Source organism: Vigna umbellata, chromosome 1 (genome assembly GCF_029865625.1).
Source record: "Vigna umbellata cultivar VRB3 chromosome 1, Vumbellata_1.0, whole genome shotgun sequence".
Taxonomy (NCBI): Eukaryota; Viridiplantae; Streptophyta; class Magnoliopsida; order Fabales; family Fabaceae; genus Vigna; species Vigna umbellata.
The window spans coordinates 41,846,988-41,866,932 of record NC_142165.1 but is presented as its reverse complement, the minus strand read 5'-3'; the positions used below and the strand labels follow the sequence as shown (position 1 = coordinate 41,866,932).

Sequence of the window (19,945 nt, the reverse complement as noted above, 5' to 3'; positions counted from 1 at the left end):
ACAAGATTATTATCCAAAGTTATTAACTTGAGTGTCGGAATGCCACAAGGTTTAGACAAGAAAGAGAGAAAGCGAACAATATGGGTGTTGGAGGACAATGAGAAAGTTCATCCGATCTCCAGGACAACTTTAAATACTTTGAGTAAGGAGTATAAATGCCTTGTCCGAAAGAACTAATAATAAATGTATAATAAAAACAACCAGGTTAATTTTTTATAGATTTTAAAATAAGTTTCTTATTAGTGTTAGTCTAATTGCAGTTTAAATGGTAATCCCACCTGTGTTAATTCTGTTTGTAATCTAACCTACCAGTTTACTCACGGGCTCATACAAGACATGTAGGTTTATTAACCTTCGGTTTATGACTAATTCGTAGTATACAAATTTAATTTAAGTAAACTTAATAAACAGTTTGGATTGAATGAATTTAATAAAAAATACTATTTTGAATTATAATTTTTAGGTATGAGCATAATTAAAAATAGAATAGGAGGTACAGGAAAAAAGAGGTTGAGCGGTTGAAAATGGTAAGTAAGGAATATTTTAATGGTTATGATTGGTAAGTGTTGAGAGAGTGATTTGCGGCAAGGGATCCGTAAGGCGCGATAAAAAAGAAAAGGGAAAAAAAGTAAGGTTTAAGGAAGAGAAAAGTGATTGTGGAGAGAAGAGCGGGTGAAGAAATCACGGGTGTAGTGTCCCAATCTTCATGTGAGTGGTTAGTAACTAATCTGCATCACACCCATGTGAAGTGACTCAGAAGACTTGACCGGTAAAACTCTCTTTTTTTTAACTTTTAAATTCCTTCCTATATAAACAGTAACCGTTCTTCTTGGTTTCCGCATAAATAATAAATTAATTTATAGAAATTGATGTGATAAGATAAATAAAAGAGAATATTATAATATGCTGTGAATGCATGAGATGTGATGGAAGAGGAGAGAGAGAGAGCATACGGAAAAGTACTACGGCGTTCTCCCACAAACTCCGCCCTCTGCTGCACTAACTCTTTTTGCTTTTGTACGGTCACAACTTTCTGTTTGGCTTTTAATTTTTCATTTATTATTACTGTTTTTATTATTGTTATCAAAAAGGAGATGAACTTCTAATTCGATCCGTCACGAATCTGAGTCGCATTGGATTTAACAAAAATTTTAAATTTTGGTATGGGATGGGTTAATTTTTAATCTAATTTACTAAAAATCCGAACTATTTAGATTAAATTTGTATTAAGTTAAGTTGACTCAACTACTTATCTAATTTTTTTAATAAATATCTTTTTTATTAATCATTTTATAAAATATTAAAAAAGAAGTTCGTATGAAATTAGTTTTGTATAAAATAATTAAATAATATGAAAAAGTATAAATTTATATTTAATGACAGAAACAAATTTGAATTATTATAAATTAATAAAATCTTGATTGAGAAAATTTTATAATATATTTGTAAATAAAATATCATGTTTGATTATCATAAGTTTTAAGATTTTTTTTCTTTATTTAAGTTTGAATTAGAAAATTTTTATTATTTTTTAATTAAAAAAACAAGTATCTGAATCAATTTAATCCACCGATATATAGTGGGTTAAACTAAATTTAACTTTTTCGATTTTTTAATAATTGAATTGGACTGGGTTAGTTTAGCTAACTCATAATTAACAAAACTCCATGAATGACCTGATTTAATAGTACTAATTTTTATAAATGTTTTTGTTTAACATTTATAATATTATTAGTTTTAATTTAAACACTCAAATAATTAAAAAAATTGTATGTAACTTTACATAATCTGTTCTTCTAAACATTCATCAACAATAGGTATGTTATTAGTATTTTTTTGTTAATAAATAAAACCATAATTAGTGGTGCGTATTAATGCGAAACTTAAATAGTAAGATTTTTGTATTTGAGATAATATATTCTATTATTATTCGATTATTTGATTTTATTTTGGACTATATATACGTATGATTCTAACACAATTTAGACATGGAATTATACGTTTATATAAGTTATTTTACTATTATTGTTTTCTAAGCATCTCCTCCCTTAAAAGTAACGAAGATATTCATAATAAACATTTACGTGATTTATTTAAATATCTTATACTAGTTTCAAAACTTGTCATTGGTTACTCCTTCTGTCTCACATTTTAAATTTACGAAAAAATGGAAATGAACTAATGTTATCGATATTTAATTAATAATTAATTATTTGCTTTAATTATTTTCAAAAATAATTATCATCTCCGTCTAAATTAAACTAATGTGCTTTTAAAAGATTATGCATTTATTACTCTTCTTAATTCGTATAAAAGAATAATTTAATTGTAATTTTGGTCAACTTATTTTACAAAAAACTAAAATTTTAGTTTCCACCTTTCTTTTTCATAATTTCAGTATCTTAATTTGTGACTTAAAAAAAAAGCTAAATTTCGTGTACTTTTCTTAATAACTTAAAAACTAAAATTAAAATATATCCAATCTCAAACTGACTCACCCGTAACACCTAAATTGTCGCTGCTATAATCAGGGCAATTTCCATTAAAATAAGTAAATCTCAATTTGTATACCAAGTAAACATGATTCATTAGAGGAAAAAGTGAGATTGTTTGTTTTGAGGGGTGAAAATATGAAAGTAAAGAGATTTGAAAGTAAATTTTATAAAAATTTGTGAAAGATGTAATAGATAAAAAAAATAAATTTTAATAGATAAAATTGATAGACTACAATTTTATCATTATGATTAAAATTAATATAAAATAAATTATAATTATTGTCAATATATAATAATAATAATTATTATTATTATTATTATTAATGTTTCTAGTATTATTAGTATAATAATAGTTATTATTAATTATCTGGAAAGTTTAATAATAGTATTTATCATTATTATTAATTATTTTCAATAGTTTAAATTTCACAATTAATATTATTACAATTAGAATAAGAAAAAAATGATGGACATTTATGTAAAAGGGTAAATATTGAAATGTCTTTTTCTCTTCATCGTTTATCCGTGTAAAAATGATAATATTTCATTTTTCCTCAAATTTATCCGCACAAATCACTACTAACACTTGAAAACAAACATGTTTCGGTGGTCCTCATTCTTCGTCTCAAACATTAAATTCTCAAAATAAAAAACAACATAAATAGTTTAGTATTTTTTGGTTGAAATTCTTAACTTTAATAAGAACAGAAACTAAAAATAACATATATGATAAATGTGTTGTGGTGCAAATGCTTTTTTTTTTTCAAAACAATTGTTTAACCTTAACGTGGTTTTATTCAATCAATAAGTAGAAAAATATCCATAATGAAATATCGATGATTTTATTCAACTAATAAGACACTTTAAAAAAAATTATCACGGAATTGAAGATAGAACTATATAAGGGATTGTTGTTAATTATCATATAAAACTACAAACAAGTGTTTGAATTCAACTCGTACTTATACTTAGTAGACAATAAGATTCAATAAAAACGAATGTTATATTTGTGGCACTTTTAAACCGAAATATCCAGTTATTAAATGTGATTTAGTATATTTATAATTGTATAGTATAAAATATTAACCGAGTGGTTACAAACAACCAACCGGATATTCAGGTAATCTGTTTATATCTTATTCTGTTTATATTTTATTGGGCTTATATCAGCTCAGGATCCATGAGGTAAATTATAAATACAAAGCCAGGGCCAAAAGCCAGGTACGTTCCACTTACGCATTATTTACTCTACGTTACTCTCAAATACTCAAGGGTGATAACCACTCACTAAATATTCAACCAAGAGCCGAGGCTCTTCAAATCACACGCCTAACTTGGGCGTCGGAGTACCTTTTGCAGGTACATCCTCCCTCGTCAAGAAGGAGACCGATCGGTTTGTGCCAACACCGATCGGCCAATAGCAGGAGTTTGGAAGCAAGCGAGCGGCCTAGACACGTCAGCAGGTTAGTCTCTCGGTCCCAAAAATATCCACCGAAACATTTTGGCGCCCACCGTGGGACCGAGCGTCAAACCCAATGATGACCACGAGGAGCATGGAGGAACAACAAAGCACCAGAAAGGTTATTAGAAACCACAAGAAACCAAGACGAGCGTTCGGTCTCGACATCACTATTTCGGATCAACACGAGAAACTTTCGACAAAGTAAAAACTACACGTGAGACGTCGTCAACAAGATAAGTATTTTTTGAAATATGAATATTTCATGAAATATCTAATTGATAATAGATATTATAACAACTATTTTTATGTTAAATATATAGTATAATCCATAATATATTATATGATATATGATATATAATATAGTACATAACTATAAATATAGTTATCTAATTATTATAACCGAAACATTTTCTGGCATGATTCAAATAGTCAAATAAATTATTGTGTTAGAGATAACTATCAACAACAATATTATAAAATCTCGAAACGGTTTTGATACCTTGTTTATTATCTATGTTATTTATTCGGTGCAATTCATAATATCTGGTAACCGAATCATTTATTATACGGTTATATACCATAATATATATCATCATGAGAATTTCAGCAATGAACATCTTGAACAAATATATATCGAAATCCACGCCATCAACTATGCAAGTGCAAACTAAGATCTAGTCATAAACGAACTTCATGCTTAAAGTATCATGGAATTCAATTAACGAAGGGGAAGTCTCCTATTGCAAGCACTGATTGCCAATTTTGTCAGCAAAGTTCATAATTAACGATCAAGTCCAAGACCGAGCGGTAAATCCCTCTCGGGAGAGAGGTAAAGCCCTCTCAAAGACGAACGGTAAAGCCCGTCCACTAGGAAGCACTCCTAGCTCAAAGCAGAGGTAAAACCCTCTCAAAGACGAACGGTAAATCCCGTTCACTAGGAAACAATCCTAGCTCAAAACAGAGGTAAAACCCTCTCAAAGCCGAACGGTAAAGCCCGTTCCCTAGGAAGCACTCCTAGGTCGAAGACCGAGCGGTAAATTCCCCTCGGGAGAGAGGTAAAGCCCTCTCAAAGACGAACGGTAAATCCCGTTCACTAGGAAACAATCCTAGCTCAAAACAGAGGTAAAACCCTCTCAAAGCCGAACGGTAAAGCCCGTTCCCTAGGAAGCACTCCTAGGTCGAAGACCGAGCGGTAAATCCCCCTCGGGAGAGAGGTAAAGCTCTCTCAAAGACGAACGGTAAATCCCGTTCACTAGGAAACAATCCTAGCTCAAAACAGAGGTAAAACCCTCTCAAAGCCGAACGGTAAAGCCCGTTCCCTGGGAAGCACTCCTAGGTCGAAGACCGAGCGGTAAATCCCTCTCGGTTCATGTTGAAGGACGAGCGGTAAATCCCGCTCGGTTAATGTCAAAGGCCGAGAGGTAAATCCCTCTCGGTTCATGTTGAAGGTCGAGCGGTAAATCCCGCTCGGTTAATGTCGAAGGCCGAGAGGTAAATCCCTCTCGGTTCATGTTGAAGACCGAGCGGTAAATCCCTCTCGGGAGAGAGGTAAAGCCCTCTCAAAGACGAACGGTAAATCCCGTTCACTAGGAAACACTCCTAGCTCAAAGCAGAGGTAAAACCCTCTCAAAGCCGAACGGTAAAGCCCGTTCCCTGGGAAGCACTCCTAGGTCGAAGACCGAGCGGTAAATCCCTCTCGGTTCATGTTGAAGGACGAGCGGTAAATCCCGCTCGGTTAAAGTCGAAGGCCGAGAGGTAAATCTCTCTCGGTTCATGTTGAAGGACGAGCGGTAAATCCCGCTCGGTTAATGTCGAAGGCCGAGAGGTAAATCCCTCTCGGTTCATGTTGAAGAACGAGCGATAAATTCCTCTCGGTTCCTGTTGAAGGACGAGCGGTAAATCCCGCTCGGTTAATGTCAAAGGTCGAGAGGTAAAGCGCTCTCGGTTAATGTAGAAGACCGAGCGGTAAATTCCTCTCGGTTCCTGTTGAAGGACGAGCGGTAAATCCCTCTCGGTTACTGTTGAAGGACGAGCGGTAAATCCCGCTCGGTTAATGTCAAAGGTAGAGAGGTAAAGCGCTCTCGGTTAATGTAGAAGACCGAGCGGTAAATTCCTCTCGGTTCCTGTTGAAGGACGAGCGGTAAATCCCTCTCGGTTACTGTTGAAGGTCGAGCGATAAAACGCTTTCAGTTCCGCCAACGCAGCCTCCCTCAAACTCATCAGTCCTATAGTTAACCACGGCTAAAGCCAACCGCTTAACTCGGACTTGGGGGGCATAATGTATAGTATAAAATATTAACCGAGTGGTTACAAACAACCAACCGGATATTCAGGTAATCTGTTTATATCTTATTCTGTTTATATTTTATTGGGCTTATATCAGCTCAGGATCCATGAGGTAAATTATAAATACAAAGCCAGGGCCAAAAGCCAGGTACGTTCCACTTACGCATTATTTACTCTACGTTACTCTCAAATACTCAAGGGTGATAACCACTCACTAAATATTCAACCAAGAGCCGAGGCTCTTCAAATCACACGCCTAACTTGGGCGTCGGAGTACCTTTTGCAGGTACATCCTCCCTCGTCAAGAAGGAGACCGATCGGTTTGTGCCAACACCGATCGGCCAATAGCAGGAGTTTGGAAGCAAGCGAGCGGCCTAGACACGTCAGCAGGTTAGTCTCTCGGTCCCAAAAATATCCACCGAAACAATAATTATTTTATTTTTATATTGTAATGAATTTAAATATATGTTAATTTAATCTTCAACTTATTTTTACGTACAACACGGATATTTTTTATTGAGATAATTAGTTATTTAAAAGAATTGATTATAAGTTTATTGGTACGTAGAAACTGTGCCTTTGATGTAGGCGAAGATTTTCTGTAAAGAAAGTTTTAAGTGAGAAAAATGCACGTGAAATAAAGAAAAGCAAGGGATTTGGGAGGCTATTGAATAAATTATTGATTTAATTTTATGTCAATTATCTAATTGTTTAAAATAATATTATTTATATGGTTTTTAGTTTTAAACATTTATTTATAATTAATAAATAATAATTTTAAGATTTTATTTTAACTATATTTTAAATAAAAACTGTTTATATTTTAAAAATACATTTAAAAACAAATAATTTATGAATCTTGATTAGTTCAACTTACATATATTAACAAAAATTTAGTATTTCTTTTATGAAATAAAATCACCTCATTTTCATATCCCATATTGTCTAAATTGATGGTAAACTAAATTATGTGTAAGTCGAGTTGAATATTTTAAACGTTGAAAGTTAGACTAAGTTATAAATAATTTTAAAAAACCAAAAATAAAGTTATATAAAAAGAAAAAAAAAGTCAAAAAGGACAAAGTGTAGCAAATAAATTATAATTAAACCCAATTTACACTACAGTTATTATAGAATAGGAAGGAAGGGGAACTTATATAATTATTTTGTGATAATGTGAATTAATAATTAATTAAAGTGGTTTTTGAAAGTGATACATAAAGTTATATCACAATAATACTGAATTTAAATGTGGCTGAATAACGGAAAAAGTCAGTACCGTGTGTGGTAATTAATAAGTTATTGAAATTAATGATTAATTAATTTTGTGATTGAAATTAAGAAAAAATAGTGATATGAATGTGTGAATTATTATGGGGAAGATAAATGGGTATAGGGTTGGGTTAGGAAAAACACAATCATTCTCTTAAGCAGAGGATCGGTTCTCACTCATCACTCCCACACTATTTTATCCCTCTCACTCGCTTCAAAACTCTTTCAACTCAAAAACCAAAACCTCTCAAATCTTCTTCTTCTTCTTCATTCACCCTTCTCCAATGGCGGGTGCGATGAATAAGAAGGTCGACAAGATTCGCCAAATCGTGCGTCTCAAACACCTCATGTCGCGGTGGAAGCAAATGAGCATCAGCCGCCGCTCCGAGGACCCTTCCTCCACGCGCCGCCCTCCCTCCGGGTTCACCTTCGTGTACGTCGGCCCCGAACGCACGCGCTTCGCCATACCCGCGCGTTTCCTCAACCTCCCCGTCTTCGAGGGGCTCCTCAAACAAACCGAGGAACAGTTCGGACTCCGAGGTAACGGCGGTTTGGTCCTCCCTTGCCAAGTCCCCTTTTTCTCTAACGTCGTTAAATTTCTCCACAAGGACGAACACAAGTACGGGAAACTCTCTCTCCAAGACTTCCTCAACTTGGTCTCCGATGCTGACGTTTCCGATTCCTGTAAGGAAAACGTCGTCGTTTTCACCCCTCTGCTGCAGAAAGCAGAGGTTTGACGTCCCCGTTTCCTTTTCTTTTTCCCATTGTCAGAATCTGAATTTGTAAATGAACAACTACCCAGGAATCTTTTCTCTTCTCTTTTTTTGTTTTTTTGTAATGGGTTTTTGGTTCTTCTCATCCTTGGATCCACTCCTCAAATTTTCAAGGGAGGGTTTCAACGAGATGTCTTAGAACTTTTCCTTAGGCTCTGTTTTTTTTTTTTCCTTTCTTTTTGCTAGACTGGGTTGTCTTTCACTGTTTGTTTCAACGGATGGATGCCCAATTTTATGATCAAATTTTAGTGATCAATGAAGAATTTCATGGTTAGTGGTAACTCTGGATCTGTGTTTTTTTTAGAATATCTAGCAATTTTTTTGGCTTGGTCTTATCTTCATGAATGCAACAAATGGGTATATGTATATGCTAAACATATAGTAGTTTATTCCGTATACGTCTCAGGATCCTCAATTTGAGTGGTTATAAATGCAACCGGTTTGGTCTATTTCGCGTTAACTCTTTTACGTTCAAAAGTTGATACTTCGTATTCATGTTCTTCATTTTTACTTTGATTCATACATGTAAAAATCAAACTTTGAGTGAACAAACCAGTAACAAATATTTGTTCATTCGAATGTGTTTGTATAATTATCTGATTCGAATAAGGTTTTTTTCCGATATGTTGTGAAAAAAACAGACACGTGATCTGCTAAAGAGAATTACAAAAGTCAATTTTTACTGGCACGCGAGTGTTTTGCTCTCTGAGTAAGATTTGCTGCATCAGCATATACAAGTTGTGCTGGAGAAAGTGTAGAATTTTTTGCAATTATAGCAGTAATGGAGTTAGCAAAATAAACACGCATCTTCAGGGCAAGCGTGCAATTTAGAGCCCTATTTCAGAGGGCAAAAGTAACATCAAAATCAGAATGAGGTGTATAGAAGAAAAGTCTTATCTAATCTAAATGATATTATGGGCAGCTATGGCTGCTTTCCTGTTTTTTATTATCACTCAAACAGATATGTTGTCATTCTCTATAGTCTTAACATGCGCAAAGAGATTCTGTGGTTTTTTTTCTCGTTGAATTTTAGCAAAGGAATCTAATCTTTCTGTTATGTTTTCCTAATTTTAGAATTATATTCTGTTTTCCTCCATCTGATGAGGCTTATTTAACCTTACCCCTCGAGCTTAGATTCCCCAGATATCAACAAAACACCGATACTTTTTTTGCCCTTTTCTTTTTGTTTCTTTTTGGAGAAAATATTGGGCATGTGTCAGTGGTTGGCGTGAGAGATTCCGATTATCTTTCTAGATTTTATAAAAGCGTTTTCTTCTGTTTTAGCTTAAATTGTTCAGATGCCAACCAAGTTTTTCCACATGACTTCAGGTAAAGCTGATGCATTTGAGCAGATTCTCGTTCTTTTGTTATGTGCTTGATTTATGTTGCTAGCCTTTGCAAAATAGCATGGATTTTGTCTCGGTTCTGGTTTGCTACCATAAAATTTTCTATTTCATCACTGTGGTGTAATTGTTGAGTATACTATCCTCAACAATTTGTAACCCATACTAATGATTATTGATTATACTATCCTCTCTCGTGATTAATTATTATTAGAGACAAGTTGTAACCCATACTAATTTTTAGAAATTTGTTTTCGTGAATTTTATAAATTTAATTTAATTCTAAAAATTATATTTGTAAGATGAAGTTTGTGTTTATTTGGATAGTATAAGCTCATTATAAACTTACAAGATTAAATAAAATATTATAAACTTACAAGATTAAATAAAAGATTATAAAATCAATAAAACAAAACGGATGATATTAATACACTTATTTAAAAAGTAAATAACGGTAATAATAAATATATTTAAAATAATTAAAGATAATTTAGAGTTTTTTTAAACTTCTATATAGGATTATTTTATAGTATCAACATTTTTCATCAGAGATGCATCAACATCTATTTTTCATCATCTCATACCAACAAGATGAACATTGATTAACAAACACCAAGTACACAAAAATGCAAGCTAATACAAAAAAGAGTTATCAATAAATGCATTTTGTAACTTTAATAATAATTAACTTATTCAAAAACAACTTTAAACATGAAAACTTGTACCAATTTGCTCAATTGCCTAAATTATAAATTCTCTTAGTCACATACAACTCAAGCACAAAAACTTTATAAAACAAGTCAAAACTAGCTTCCAATACAACTCATCCCTTTAAGGAGGTTCAACACACACATAGATCTCCATAATGGTAAGATACTGTCCGTTTTGGATAAAGTCCTCGCAGATTTACTTTTGGTACCATTCCAAAAATCCTCTTACCAAGGAAGGTATCTTATTTGTATATAAACTCATGTTCATCTCTTGTTTTATCCAATGTGATACTTTGTTTGTATCTTGACACTCTCAACTTGCATGATGGTTTATCTACACAGAAAAATCACAAGAACGATCAGCTTATCAGTTGAGACTCATATTGATGACTAAAATGATGCATGCAACTGAAAGAAAACTCACATGCAACAAATAACATAAAAAGATAAAGAAAAAAAGGTTGAAACCTAACTTATTGGAACAAATAACTGATTGGAACAAATAACTGATTGGTTTGAATTGAAGAATTTGTCACAAATATCAATTCTACGATCTCGATTCTTCAATCAGAAAAGTAGAGAAAAAAACTCTTAAAAAGAAGTTTGGGAACTCTATATAAGTGTTTTAAAATAATATTCATAATCAAAGTATTTATATTAAAACCTTTTAGTATTAAAATGATCGAATCTCGCTATTTTTAAACCACTATCACTTCTTAAATATAATTTTTTAGGTCTTTACATATATGATCATTAAAAAGCTTCCCTCACGTTGAGATCACACTAAGATGTATATACACTTCGTATGTGCGACTAGATATTAATGAATAATTCAATAATTGTTTAATAATAAATGACACGGTAGACTTAAAAAACAACCAATTTTGGTAGAATAAAATTCTAATAACTCCAATACCATATTAAAAAATAGACTTTAAATTTAAATAAAAGTTTCATAATTTTCCAATTGCTAAATATACAGTAAATTTTGATCATTCTCCGATTGCTGAATATACAGTAAATTTTTACTCATTTTATCATCTTTAATCGTTTTAAAAATAAAATATTATTGGAAGTTCCACATCGACTAGAGATAAGCCCAAATTATAATATATAAGTAGGATACAAACCTCACCTTACAAGCCGGTATTTTGGAGTTGAGTTAGACTTAAAACTCACTTTCTATATGGTATCAGAGTCTATCTAGCGATATTTCTTGTAAAGAAGTTGAGTTAGGCTTAAAAATCCATTTTTTAATAAATATTGAAATATTTTATCTTTAGCAATAATAAGAATAATAACAATCTTAATATAAAAACTTTAATTTTATTAATTTGGTTAAATTGTAATTATTTTATTCGTATGTATTCTAAATCAATATTTTCAACTATGTGTTATCATTATGAATGAACTTTAATTCAAATTAACGTAATTAATTTTTTTTACTAACTATTTATTCAATAAAAGAAATAAAATATGACGGATAAAAAACTTGTCAAATTATTTTAATATACGCTCACAAATTGACTTGCCTATTTTTGAAAGAATTTGATTTGATTCATTAAATTGTTTATTTTTATTGATTAATTATTCTCTTGATGTTACATACTATCTCGTGATAGATGACAAAAAATATGCATATGCTGATTTCCTCATTCTAATGAGGGGAATATTATCCCAATGTTAGCATTGTAGTCCACAAACGTCACCTTTTCTTCTAATAACAAAGTTCTTATAATTTGTGAGTTGTGATAAATCGATGCATGACATAACTTTAATGACATGGTGGTACACTCATGACGGCTACATGCATGATTAGAAGAAAAGAAACAATGAGAAAATTCACACGTCAGCTTTATGCAAGAAGAATAGAAAAAAAAGAAAAAAAAGAAAACAAACAATTAAACATAAAATATTATCAATAAAAGTTTGTAATTATTTATATTTCATTTATATTGGATTATATTAAGGTGTCTAATGATTAAAAATTATTTATTAATTTATAATATATACGGTTTAAATCGATTGAATGAAATACATAAAAAGTATTCTAATGTCAAAATTAATTCAACTTTTAATAAATAATGATTATTGGAGGAGTGTAATCTATGTTCTTATCTCAAATATTTATTTATAAGTTTTGTGGTAAATTTTTGAATAATTTTAATTTAATTATAATTTAATTGTGAAAGTTAATCAATTTTAAAGTTAATATATTCTGATATTGTTCATCAGATCAGTTTAATTCAAGATCAATATGTTTGGTAATTATCAATGATCGATGACATGTTATTTGAGTTAATGTTTGACTAATTCAGACTAATGCATAATTAATCGACTTGTTTAATAATTGATAAGATTTGTTTACTGAGATAGTATTTAACTATGTAAATGGATACATGATCGACCATCTTGTTGTTTGATGATGACTTACTTCAAACTATGAAATGGTAATCCAAACTGGTATATTGTTAACACACATATTTAATGTTTGAACTTGTTTGTTTGCTCTTTCAAATTGCATATTAACTATCCAAATTTATTCATAGGACCGACCTGTATAATAACTTATCAAACTCGTTGATTTACCACTTGAAATGTAATTGACCGTTCCAACTATTGTTGATGAGATCGTCTTACGATACAACTTACAACAAAAAAATATATTAAATGGTTGGTAGGTTCCTTCACTCATACGAGTTTCGATTTATGAGGGTTTGACCAGCAAGTTGATATTCTTATCCTGTGATGTTACTGAAAAGCTGACAGACACACTTTCGTCCCTACTTTTACTAATTAGTCATTTTAAATATATAATTTAATAAAATCATAAAAAACATATTATCTATCATACTCTTATTTTACTTAAATAAATTTATTTAACATTATTAAGAAACCACTTTGTTACCTGTGCCAATCAATGTTAATAATAATAAATTTGACCTAATCGGTTTTGTCTTAAAATTTTATTCAATTTAGTTTCTCCAAAGTCTTTAACTTGAAAAATGCAACATGTTTCAATACACTATTGTAACTCTCATTTTTTTTATGAATATAAGAATATAACTCTCACTTGAGTTATAAATTGTAATATTTTTTATAAATAAATAAATTTTTAGTGTTTAACGTCTAGTCTATTTATATATGAATTTTCCGAACGCTCCTATAGATTGTTTAATGTAACCATGCCAAAAAAAAATTATTTATAAAGATTTCAATTTTCAGCAACAATTTTCTTTTTTTGAATGCAAGAAAGAAAGAAAAAACAAATCCCAAAATTATTCAACTAATAAATATAATGTAATATATGAAATATACCGTCCATGTTACAATGAAAATCAACTTATTGATAAAGGTAAATGATCACTCGAGATAGCCGCTTTAGGTAATTTAAAACTAATTAATAGTGAAACAATTTGTTAATAAATATATTAGTCGTCATCAATGATTTGATTGGAGTATCAAATATGAATATATGACATTAATGATTTGACTGTTGTATCAAATATCAATAAACAACATTAATGGTTTGATTGTGGTATCAAACATGAATATACGACATTAATGGTTTGATTGTGGTACCAAACAAACTTATGGTGCCTCAAGGAATTTGGACTATTACGTGAAACAGAGTCAGCAACTGATCGGAGTAGGTCAAAGTCATAAAGGATTGTCGATCCTCGGTCTCTTTCAACCGAAACAATTTTAATCTTCCTTCTTTGTATCTTTTTGTTGTGTTATCTTCTATCCTTTGCTTTTTATAAGTGAGACAAAAAACAAGAAATTAAAAACTAAATAAAACACTGACTTTATGTGACATCCCAAAAATATAGCACACAACTATATACAGGTTTCAACATTTAATAATATGATAGAACAGTTACTACAATAAGAAAGTCAAACTTACAGTTATTACAAAAATAACCATAAAATTTTTCGTTTAACTTTACAAGAGCTTCCTATACTACTACCGAACGTTCAACATATAACCGAACGGTTATATTTACAGAACAAAAATGGTGAACGTTCGGTTCACCAAAACTATATATACTATACGACCGAATGGTCATCAACTATTCAGCAGGAGTCTCACCACCCAGCTCCTGCTCCAGCGTAAGCTCTTCCCCTTCTACTCACATCCAACAAGGATGATCGTTGCAATAGAAAATCGAACGGTAACATGGTTAAAACAGAAAACAAGGGTAAGCTACTATAATTCAATTAAGCATGTATTCACACATGTAATAAACTACAAGCCCTTACAGAACGAACGCTATAACATACAGGAGCATATATAGATATCACACATAACTAAAATATAATAATACTATACAACTGACACTTGACTTGACCATCCAGATTGTATAAATATGTAGCTTGAGGCCGTTCGTGCACTCGGGTGGTGTAGTAATTAGAAAACCATCAGCTGCCACTTGAGGTTAGTCCGTTATAACTCACCCAATTACCTATGGGCTAGGACCTCCTACCATTCTCACACAATGACTTACCCATCTCTACTTGAGAACTAGTAATCATCAGAATATCAGGATGAGCTCAATGAATTTCACTATCCGTATTCATACTTTACCACTATAATAACCTTTCACTGAGACATTCCTCTCCGGAATTCTTTTCCACATTACATAAAAACATAAAGATATACTTGAATACCCATAATGTTTCTCATTCATAATGAATCTTTACTATAATAAACAACCAACACCAATCCATAACATCAGCATAACAAGATCAAACAACATTTCATATAAAAAGACCGAACGCTCACATAATACTACCCTTAATTACAACTGGACAGGAAAGATCAATACAACAGACAAAATAACCGATCGTTCAAGTAATCGTGAGGACTTTGACATGAACCAAACCCATTTTTAAGAATACACACTCTAATTAAATCAAATTCTTAACTTAAGGTTGAACCATATTTAACTCTTCTCGCCACTAGAACGAACAGTATTCCACTATCCGACAAAACCGAACGCTTAAAGCTTATACTAAGCACTTATAACTACTGACACTTGGTGTAAGACCAAACGTTACTTCCTTATTTGACAAAGCCGAACGCCTAGAGCTTATACCGAACAGTATGATTACTTCTACAAACTATTCAATAAACCTAATACTTTTAAGGAAACCGAACGTTAAGATATTTTAGCTTAAATATAAATAAACTTATACACTATCATAAAGGAACATATTACTAGTACGAAGTTTACTAATAATAATATATGAACTATCACAAACCCAATTTACCTAATCCAATAATACTGATTAAAACTGTATATAACCATCAACACTTGATATATTAAGCACTTCCTATAAAACGAACGACTACAAACTGGTAAGGCCAAAATGCTAACTCTATTGATAGTTTATTGACTAACCATAACCAAATGGTTGAAACCGAACACCCAACTATTCTACGTAATTTTGCAGAATCCTTATCGACTTATGCAAAACCACCAACAACCTAGAAAACACACATTTCATACGCTCATATACAATTCATCAATCAATTCATTCCATACATACACCAAATCATCACATGCATAATTAAATTTAATAGCTTCCCTTACCTCTTAACAGATCGCTCGCTCACAAGATGGAATTTGCACCACGATCAGACACTCAACCTCCTAGATTCACTGTTTTTTAGGAAAACAAACCACCTAGAGACCAGAACCGTGATCAAAACCTTAGAATAAGAAGAAGATAAACACATGCAACAGAAACTTGGTTTGCATGTGCCCCAAACTAAACTTTATTAAAATCGGAAAGACCTATCGGTTCAAACCACTAAACGTTCGGTTGAAAGTAGAATCCTTGCCACCAGCAACCTTACATGCACTCTGATGGATGATCAGATGGAAGAAAACATGAGATTTAATGGAGGAAAAGTTGATAATTTTAGAGAGAAGTTAGAGAGAAGGAGGAGAAACGTGTTCAGAAGATTTGGAGGAGAAGATTGCATGCAGAGAGTGGAACGAGCTTTTGAAATTTTAGCTTATATACTTCCTCAGAAAAATCGATCGTCCACTTTCTGTCGCCACCTGTCTTCCACTTCCTGAGGCTCGTTCCCCTCTTGCAAACACCCGTTTTCCATTACGATGGGGAATTTAATTGTTCTGACACTTTACATCTCCATATTGATTATTGAATGTTGTGTTTTTATTTAATTTACTAATTTTAGGTTTCACTAAAATAAACTCATTTTATAGGTTTGCTTATTGCCCATACTTCTATTGTCAATTCTATGTGATTTATTGAAACCTATCTTTTATAATCTTTGAATTTAACAATTTCAAAACTACGTGAATATATATTCTTTTAGGAGAATGTTGAATAACAAAGCGAATTCAATGACTTCAAAGACTGGTTAAATATACTCAAACTCAAATACCATCATGCTATTGAAATGTTGAACTTTAGTATAAGTTATGCACATTTAGTATTCTAATATAGCATTGCATATTTATTGATCATACTTATATTATTTAAATAAAATTAAATATATTTATTATGACGAACACAAAATTTTTATTTAAGTTACCCGTGTTCCCACGGGTCAAAAACCTAGTTACATAACAACAATAATAAAATATAACATATTTGTGACTGGTATAACATACTGATTTAAGTATGTTAATTGAGAACTCTCAATATTTATTATCTAATCATAAATTTTATGCACAAAACTAACAAGTTCTAAATTACAATTTTTTCTTACAAAACCTTGCTAACTTATTTGGTGCTAGTCTTCTAGGAAAAACACGATAAACCTATTTTCATATATTTTCCATTCTCTCATATATATTAAGGATTACGGGTGTTTCTTTTCACTTCACTAAAATTTATTTCTAGATAAAAGGTAAAATCACATTACATTAAATCAACTTTAATAAGTTCAGGTTCTGAATTTTACTAACAAGAAAACATTTAAATCAGATATATTTACTTATTACATAGTTTTAAAAGGTTAATAACAATCATGGTTCCTATATTTATAGTATTTATTCAATGTTTTCTTTTAATTATTTTTAACTTGATATGATGTGTGTATATCCTTTAAAAAAGTTGGTTTTTTAGTTCAAAAATGGAGGGTGATGGTGATGCAAAAGTTCAACTCCACTTTCGAAAATGATTCCATGTAGAATGTGTGGAAATCACAAGTTGGCAGCGTGAGAAAGAACCATATTGAGTTTTTTTAAAAGATACGAGGACAACGTCGAGTTAAAAATAAATTAAAAAAATATATATTGAAAGTGTTACATTGAAAAAAGAAATTTCAGGTGTAATATTAAAATCTGGTTTGTCTTCCTGCTTAACTAAAACAAAAACAAATATCTTCCATTATGGTAGGATCCAACACTAATTAGAATAATAGAAATGTGTTAAAATAAATGGTAGGACAAATACTATTATACATTGAAATCTATTATAAAGTCATTCCAAATATGCATATAAAAAACTATTATACACGTTTCGAAAAAATTATTCAAAAAAATTATTTCTAAAGACATTTCATACGTTTTCAAAATTCTATTATAAAAATCCTGTCTCATATTTTATTCCCGACACCCTAAAAAGATTATTCTGAATTTTTTTCAAAACACGTCATCCCTAAGTTGCTTTTATAAAAAGTAATATGGTATTTTGAAAATTTGGAGGTTGCAAAAGAAGAAATTGTAGAGATAGATGAAGTAAACCAATGGAACAGTTAGGAAAAAAAGAGAGCCACCACAGCGCAATGTATTTTCTTCCTGTACTTCTATGTTTTCTTCTTACACCTCCATTGATGTGACAAAATAACCATTTTATCCTTACTGAAAAAATTTAAAACACATTCTAAATACATGATCTGAATTTTCTTTTAATTTTACAATCTAAAATACATATTGAAAAATTATATATTTCAAATCATATAATCTAAATTATATTTTCGAATTTAAAATGTACATTTCAAATTACAATATCCATATATATTGAATAAATAATATATTTAAATATATCACGGATGAGTTTGTTATTCTTATTCCCCATTCCTTTATGTATTAATGATGTTAATTTTTTGAATTGAGGAAATAAAGTAAAATGACGTATGCTGCAATAGTGTGATTAGTGATGAATTTACAAGAAATAGGGTTGTTTTTGAATTGTCGGTGATGTCTTCAATTGTGGAGGAGATACCATGAGGGAAAATGATACTTGAACAACCATTTTTGACAACATTTAGACACGCGCACACGTGTCAAAATCTGAGTGGTCCATTTTCATTTAATTTTTCCAACTGGACCACTCAGATTTTGACACGTGTGCGCGTGTCTAAATGTTGTCAAAAATAGTTGTTCAATTGTCATTTTCCTACCATGAGATATCCAAACAGTAAAGTCATCTTTCTCCCCTTTGTCTTCTATTCCACTTTCTCTCTTATTTATAATGTCACGTGTCGACACTAGTTTAATTGAAAAAGATTTAATTGAAAAAGATACGTTCAATTCTTTCAACACAAATATGAGATAAAATTGACAATATATTAAATAATTTAGACAAATATTGGAACCAAAATTAATATTATTAGATGAATATGGGGATTTTGGTGGTTGAAAAAAGTTGTGACGTTTGCAAAAAATAATTTACCAGTACAACTTCAATTTATATATTCATTTAATTGAGTTCAATTTTTATTAAGTTTTTAGAGTCAAATATCTATTAAGTCTTCTTATACATTAATGTACAATGATTTAAATATTTTAAAATATATTAAAAATTATGTTAATATATCAATCATTATATTTTAAAAGCAAAATAAAGAAAAAACATTAATAGTAAATATAAAAAATTGATATACTTATGCATCTTCCATCAAATACAGAAAATCTAGATTTCATTATATCACATACATTCCATCAAATATCATTCCTAATTACAAATAACCATGTGTAGAGTTGATATATTTATTGATCTAAAATTATTTCATAATTAATAATAATAATTATAAATATCAATAAAAACTAAATATAACGTATATGATATTAAAATATTGTGAAATATCAATACATTTACTATTTGATTTTGCGAAAGAATAGGACATTTTCCATATTACACGTTTTTATTTCCGTTTAATTTAAGATGATATGCATTGATTTATATTTTAAAAATTTGTGTTTTTATCTGCAAGATAGATATTTTAGTAATTTCAAATCATTATATTTTCCCAACAACAACTGATATGAGAAAGATGTAAAGTAACAAATTTTTGTTAGGTGAATACAATTTAAAAATATTGTTATGCTGTCAGACTTGACAAGACGGCTTAACAGTCAGCAGTTTAAAATTTACACGGCTAACACTCTTGTAAAAATGAAAAATACCTAAATAATCACTAACTTAATATATTTTATTTACTAATTAAAAATGGTTTTGACACAAAATACTTGACTAGTATATCTTACAATTCTAAATATTGTTTTACGAAGAACGAAAAAATTCATTATACTTCATGAGAATTAGTAGTCGAAGTAACAGTAACAGTAAGAATCCATTAAAAACTCCAAGTATTAGAAGTCAAGGTGTCAATGAAAGA

The 19,945-nt window shown here is 30.6% G+C and overlaps 1 protein-coding gene across 1 annotated transcript; it reads left to right on the top strand.

Moving 5' to 3' along the window:
• Positions 1-7,637: 7,637 nt before the first annotated feature.
• On the top strand, positions 7,638-8,569 carry LOC124845739 (indole-3-acetic acid-induced protein ARG7-like). Its single transcript, XM_047322896.2, has one exon. The coding sequence runs from the start codon at positions 7,800-7,802 to the stop codon at positions 8,250-8,252; it is 453 nt and encodes a 150-aa protein (XP_047178852.1). The 5' UTR covers positions 7,638-7,799; the 3' UTR covers positions 8,253-8,569.
• The last annotated feature ends 11,376 nt before the right edge of the window (positions 8,570-19,945 follow it).